General features: G+C 31.5%; 3 protein-coding genes across 3 annotated transcripts; all 3 read left to right on the top strand. All coding sequences in view use genetic code 12, as the record gives it.

Annotated features, from left to right (window-relative positions):
- Nucleotides 1-102: 102 nt before the first annotated feature.
- CTRG_02273 (uncharacterized protein) lies at nt 103-402 on the top strand (the record flags this gene model as incomplete). Its single annotated transcript, XM_002547930.1, has 1 exon — nt 103-402. One exon carries the CDS (start codon nt 103-105, stop codon nt 400-402), a length of 300 nt encoding a protein of 99 aa, XP_002547976.1.
- Nucleotides 403-2,708: 2,306 nt separating this feature from the next.
- CTRG_02272 (cationic amino acid transporter) lies at nt 2,709-3,779 on the top strand (the record flags this gene model as incomplete). Its single annotated transcript, XM_002547929.1, has 1 exon — nt 2,709-3,779. One exon carries the CDS (start codon nt 2,709-2,711, stop codon nt 3,777-3,779), a length of 1,071 nt encoding a protein of 356 aa, XP_002547975.1.
- A 738-nt stretch (nt 3,780-4,517) lies between these two features.
- CTRG_02271 (uncharacterized protein) lies at nt 4,518-7,142 on the top strand (the record flags this gene model as incomplete). Its single annotated transcript, XM_002547928.1, has 1 exon — nt 4,518-7,142. One exon carries the CDS (start codon nt 4,518-4,520, stop codon nt 7,140-7,142), a length of 2,625 nt encoding a protein of 874 aa, XP_002547974.1.
- Between the last annotated feature and the right edge of the window lie 129 nt (nt 7,143-7,271).

Below are 7,271 nucleotides of genomic sequence, written 5' to 3'. Positions count from 1 at the left end.
CAGCTAAACATATATCCCCATTTGGTACGAAAAAAATAGCTTATTATAACAATTACAAAAGCTATAAATAATGGATATTATAAGCATGAATGGTATTTAAATATGCAATATCTAGAAGATCGATTAATTAAAAATGGAACAGGTTTTTTTGTAGGGGATAAATTAACTGGAGCTGATGTAATTTTAAGTTTCCCAATCCATGAAAATGTATTTGATAATTTAGAAGGAGTTAAAGAAATCTTACATGATGATAGAGATATGAGGAAATTGTATCCAAATTTATATAAATGGAGTAAAATGATTAAGAATCAACCAAGTTATAAGAAAATCTGTCAAACCATGGATGAAGAAGTTGAAGATTTAATTGCTTCGAATCCAAGATTTGATTATGGTAAAGAATAGAATATACAATTTGTATTATCGACAGTATGGTTATCTCTTATTCCTTGTACAGTTTATGGTATGTAGTAGTTATTAAACAATATTTATTACTGGTATAAGTTTGTGCACTGTACACGACATCGCGTTGCTGAACCAAGGACCAAAACGCGGTACAAAAACAGAAAATTGAAAACTATTTAAACCTCAACAATTTCTCCATTCTTGAATTTAATTTATTAAAATTTTTCTTCTTTTCTTCTTCAAATCCTTTTAAGAGTGTGAATATATAAGTTCCGCTACTGTAGCCCAGTTTTTTGGAGTTGAAGTCTCATTCCACATTATAGGTTGGTATATTATATATACCACAACCCCTACTAACTTATTACTATTTTGAATATTTCTAGCATTCCCCATAGATTACTTTTTATATATACATATACATAGATATTCAATTTATTAATATACTTATTTATGGGTGTTATTTTAACTTAACTACTACTATTATTATTATTATTATTAGTACTGTAGAGATGTCCTACTGTGTTGCTCTTACTATTTTACTCGTTGAACAGATTACACGTGATTCTCTATTTTAGTCACCAAATGTTATGAATAGAGCGTGGATGCGTATAATAAGTCGTGTCTAATATACAAAACGTATGAATAGAGTTGGTTCCTCTTCTCTTTCTCTGTTCTACTCGATCCCGAAGGGAATCCAGTGGTTTATGAACTAATTCCTAGACGCCTTCACACGTCACATCTCCAGGAGGAGATTCACCTGCCGACACCCGAAAGGGTTAGTTGACAATATTCCCTCAAAACACACTTGGTGGCGGTACACTTGGTCGTGTAACCTGACCAACCAGTCCAGGTACATAGCAAAAGATTGAAAATGAAATATAACAAGAAGAGATAACAAATCAAAAACCCAGTGGGCAAGTATAAAAAAATAACAAAATCCAAACTAAAAAAAAAAAAACCAAATTAAAGAAATCAAAAAAAAAAGAAAAAAAAGAAAAATTGGTAGGGAAACCAAGGTGGTAAAAAACCCTACCTGTTGGTCCGCTGGAATACCACAGAAGGGGAACGGTAATACTACCACGATATATATTCGGTTCCGTTTGCAGTATATAAGAAGACTGTCCCTTATTTCGAATGGTTTTACTAACGATTAATTACATTCTAGCATGCATTTTCATTTTTTTTTTTTTGAATTAGTGTTTAGATGTTAATTATACGTGTATATTCATAACTGTACAACTTAATAATGATTGTAGAACTCGTCTCTATGAATACTGATAGTAGAGATATTAATAATATTACTACATTGTTAATGATTCAGGAATAATAACGTTTCTTTTAATGAATGATAACGATAAAATTAAATTATACATTATAATCAGGTATCTACAAAACGATTATTAATTAATAATCTTTATAATGCTAGAATGGAGCATAATTGTTAGTAGTAAAATTTCTACAACACCCGTCGTGAGGAATTCAACAGAAACACACAATTCGAAAAAACTCAATTGTACTCACAGTCAGACTTCCCTAGTGGAGTTAGTTAATCATTTTGTTCAAAAAAATTTTCTTTTTGGTGATGTTGTTGTCGTTGTTGAATCCATCAGATTTTTGGTTCCTTCTACACGACAAACTCACTTCAAATTTTAATATTGATATGAGTGTCTCAGAGTCAATTACTGGTAATGGATAAGCTTAGAATACACCACACATTGATATAAATCCCTTGGATTTATTGTTGCTCTTTCTTAATTGAGTAATGGACTTGATATGTTTATATGAGTTGTTAATACCACGGATTGGCATATAGCCCATATTCAAAGACATGGATAACTGTTATCTCGCTTATTATACCACCACCAGTACGTCGTCAGTCCACTATTTGTTGTAACCGCTTAGATAGTCTAATCTAGTAGTATTAATATTATTATCAGTTGAAGCCGTGCAATATATCGCTAATGCGCAATTGCCGTAGATAATGATAATGTGTCATCGAGTGAGAAGCAAATTTGTCTGTGTGTGTGTCTGTGTGTGCGCGTGACTCATAATTAACATTACTGTGTAGAAGGAAGTATTTCTCCACAATGGAAGCCAAACTCAAAGGGAAAAAATTTTTTTTCTTCTTCTTCTCTTCATCTTGTTCAGCAAACAATGAGCAGGAAGTAAAAGAGAGAGAGACAGAAAAAAAAAGAAACTACACACTCATTAATTAATTTATTCATTCATATAATTTATTGAAAAATTTCAATTACTACCACTACCACTTTTTCTTCATTAATACTATAACTACTACATTACAAAGAATGGGTCCTCCAGCTCCTATAATTTTAGATGCTCAAGCTATAAGTGGAATAACTGGCTCAATATCAATAGCTTGTTGGATAATTGTTTTTGCTCCACAAATTTATGAAAATTTTAGAAGAAAGTCCCTGGAAGGATTATCTTTAACTTTTATCATTTTATGGTTGGCAGGTGATGTGTTCAATGTATTGGGAGCAGTATTACAAGGTGTTTTGCCTACAATGGTCATTTTAGCCGTATACTATACCTTGGCTGATGTGGTTTTATTATGGCAATGTTTAGTTTATGGACATGGTGAGAAAAAACCAGACTTGATCCATTTATCTCCTGCTAATCCTTTAAACGAAGACGTTTTAGAAGTCGTATTATCAAATGATGACCATCACAACCACCATCAAGAACAACAACAACAACAACGTCGTCAACAAGAACAACAAGTTACTAATGCATTTATCAATAATAATGATACCACAGAAGACTTAGAATCAAATAGCATTCCAAGCAATAATACTAACAACAGCGTATCCAAATCATCACAATTACAATCATTTTTACTTAATTCATTAATGGTTTTCTTAGTTATTGCATCAGGAGTTATTGGATGGTATATTTCTTATTTAAAAGACTATAAAAATGGAAAACACCCAGGTAAAAACCATGCCAAACATCCAAAAGATTTAGTATTTGATCCATTAGCTCAAGTATTTGGATGGTTGTGTGCATTTTTATATTTGGGATCAAGAATTCCTCAAATTGTTTTAAATTATGAAAGAAAATCATGTGACGGGATTTCATTTATGTTTTTCTTATTTGCATGTTTAGGTAATTTAACCTATGTTATTTCTATATTATCAATTGATATGAGTTGGAACTATTTATGGGTTAATTCTTCTTGGTTGGCTGGTTCTTTGGGTACTTTGGGATTGGATTTCACAATATTTGTTCAATTTTTCTTGTATAATGGTGATAAAGATGATGATTATTCAGAAAGTGAATATTCACAAAGTGAAACTGAACTGGAGTCTTTATTGAATTCAAGTAATAGTGAAAGAATATCATATGGAACTAATTAATGAAAACAATTGAAACATTGTGTTTTGATTCTAGATTGTGTATCAGTTTACACGCGTTGATAGAAATAGGGTACATCGTAATTTATATATGTATATACATTTACATACATAGACACAGGAACAGATACAGATACAGACACAGACACAGACAATTATGTATGATAGTTATCAGGTTTTATAATCTTTTGTACTACTATGAATAGATTTAAAAAGACAGAAACGGTTTTAAAGTGAACGTTGTTATCGCTTTCATTGTTATTAACGGAGCTACGCACGAGTCAGAATAAAAACCACAAAAAACATCAATTCCGCCTTAAACCCGATAAGGTGACATGTGCGTGTACTTTGACACAATTATTTAGTTATTTTAATTTAAAACAAAAAAAGAAAAATTTAATTAAACATTTTTAGTTTCATTTTCAATAAAAGAACAACATTTAAAATTGTCATTCTAATTCACAAAATAACCATCGAAAAGACTAAAACAGAGGATCATCGAGTTCGTATTGATTAATACCGTGAAGACATCCATTTCCAAAAAGAAGAAGGAAAAAAAAAAAATAAACCAGAAACAATTCTTTTTTTTTTTTTTTTTTTATTTAATTTTTGTTTTCTTGTGAGGTAAATCTTATTGTTTGGTTAAGGCTTCTACCTGTTTATACTTTATCTTGACCCTACCTTTTACTTACCTAGTTAATTATTCCTATAACCTTTCTTTGTGTTCAATGAGATATAAATATGGTTGTTCTTGAACCTATTATTCCACAATCTCATCAGAATAATCAAACGTTAGAAGAAAACCATTCTATGCAACATTCAACACCTCATGACGAACAAACAACTTTTAATGATTCTACAATTACATCCGATACATCTACATCATCAAATTCAAAATCAGTTAAAAAGAGACAAAGACTTACACTAGTTTGTTTACCTTGTCGAAGAAAGAAAATCAAATGTGATAAAGGAAAACCATGTTCAAACTGTAATAAATCCAAGCCTGATGAATGTATTTATGATGAAAGGAAATTTGAACCAAAGAAACGTAGGCGTAATATCTCCAAAAGCCATCATCAACATTCCCAACAACAGCAACAGCAAAACTTTCCAAGATCATCAACACCTCATCTACAATCGTCTCAGAATTCAGTAAATTCGTCACATGCTTCGAAGCAACCCCAGAAACCGTCATCCGTAGAACCTAAACATGATGTTTGTGTATTAATTCAAAAATCAGTATTGGAAGAGTTGCAAGCAAAACTTAAGTACTATGAGAATTTACCATCTAATTCATCAGGAAATCAACTGGCTCAAACATCTCAACCACCACCACCTGCTCCAACTTCAATAACATCAGTTCAACCAGAACCAGATTATGACAACAATGATGACATTGTTTACAATAAGTCCATTAATACTTATAGAAATGTTGTATTCTCAAATCATGATGAATTAAGACCAGGTTTTATCCCTGTGGAGAATGTTGCATCTGATAATATGTATATTTATGATATTAAAAATTCCACAGTGACTTCTACATTACATTTATCAAGATTAAGTTCAAGTGATGAATTGCTAATTGGTATCAATCCATACAACTCACCAAATGATTTTGTTGATTTTTATGCAAGTATACCTAAAGTTTTTGGAAGGTATAATCGAGGTGCAATGTCGCCTTTATCATCTACATATTCAATCAGATCTGGAACAGCAAGTAGAACATTGCGATGTTTTTCATCATTCGAAGCCCAAAAAGAAGATAAGAAAAAAGTAGATGCTGGAATTACGTTTGATCCTTTAAAGAAACTAATTTTACCCAACGATGAAAAAGTTAAATCTATGCTACATTTGGATCGAAGTTTAGAATCTAAATTTGAAGAAAAGATTGAATTGTCCGAAGATGATAAACTAAACAGAAGTGTCAATTCACAAACACCCACTGCTCCAGCTAATATGACTACTTTTGCCATGGGTTTAAGTATTTTAGGAGGAAACAAAGACCGGGAATCAAGTTTAATTGAACAGATTCAAAATGCAATGCCTCCAAAGAAAGTTATTTGGTTATTGATACAAAGATATTTTAGTTTATTGTATCCTATAATACCTTACGTTATTGAAGACACTTTTAGAGAACATACGGAAAAATTAATCGGGAAGGAATCATATGAAGATGTTAAACCATCTGAAGTTAAAATCGAAAATCGAGTAGATATTGCCCATGTGGGGATTTTATTTGTTATATGTCGATTGCTGTATTTATCATTGTTTCATAATCGAGGATTTTATAATGAACAAATATTGACCAAAACAGACCTTACTCCCGCTGAAGAAGAACGAAAATATTTAATTCTCAATGCTATTAATATTCAAGTTATTGAAATTGCTCAAGCATGTTTTATTCATTTACAAAGAGTTGGAAGAATCAAATTTCCACTATTACAATTGGGTATTTATTTACGTTCCTACAAAGTTTATGCTCCAGAAGAAGGTGACGGATTGGAAGGTGGGGATTCATTTACTCAGCATGGGAATTTGGTTGCAATGTGCTACATTTTAGGATTGAATAGAGAACCGGATAAGTTGCCCAATGGAACCGATGAAAAGGTAAAAAATTTATACAGAAAAGTATGGTACTATCAGTTGATGCAAGATTTTAGTCAAGCACATACATATGGCACACCATTACTTATCAAGCCAGATTCCTATGATACTAAAAGACCATTTTTCACAGAAGAAAATTCAAATTCTCGAGATTTAGATGTTGAAAAAGCCTCACTTTCGGTATTTGCGTTTATTTCTTCCTTGATTAGAGGTCCTGTTAGGGATATCGTTGTGTTGTGTAATAAAATTGGAGAAAAAGTGAAAATTCTGGAATTAACCAGTCATTTAAATCATTTAGAAAAAGGAGTTTCTCAATTATTAGGTAAAGTGAGTGATTATACTTATAATCTAGAAGAGAAAAGTTCCAATTATCATACGAATAAAATCCTTAAAATTGGAGTTTTATTCAAGATGAATTCATTAATCATGTTGTTGTACTGTCATTTATTTAATATTTATGAACTAACCAACAGTAAATTGGCCTTCTTCTACTTGAAGAAAATATTATTCATGGCAATTATTGAAATGTTACCTTATGTTTTTCCATTAATCACCAAAAGTCAAGAATTATTTGGAGAAGCCGCAGATTTGAATATTAATCCAACTATTATATTATTTTTGGTACGACTTACTGATTTTTGTTTAGGTTCATTAATGAGAGCCATTTTTTCCCAAATCAGAATGTCAAATGATCCAAACCATAGTACTAAGCTTAATACTGATTCAACTTATAAGAAAATTTTTAATTCTACAGGTGGGTAAATAACAAAGATGGAAAGGCAAATTGGACGGCCGCCTAAGAAGCTGCAAAACTAAGGCGTAGATTTGACACTGCTGCGTTAAAACCCAGCATCAATTCCAACAGCTCCATTGCCAACCGCGCAAGCATGC

Source organism: Candida tropicalis (assembly GCF_000006335.3).
Source record: "Candida tropicalis MYA-3404 genomic scaffold supercont3.3, whole genome shotgun sequence".
In the NCBI taxonomy this organism is placed as follows: domain Eukaryota; kingdom Fungi; phylum Ascomycota; class Pichiomycetes; order Serinales; family Debaryomycetaceae; genus Candida; species Candida tropicalis.
The sequence above is the reverse complement of the archived record's forward strand: the minus strand, read 5'-3'. Positions and strand labels throughout refer to the sequence as shown.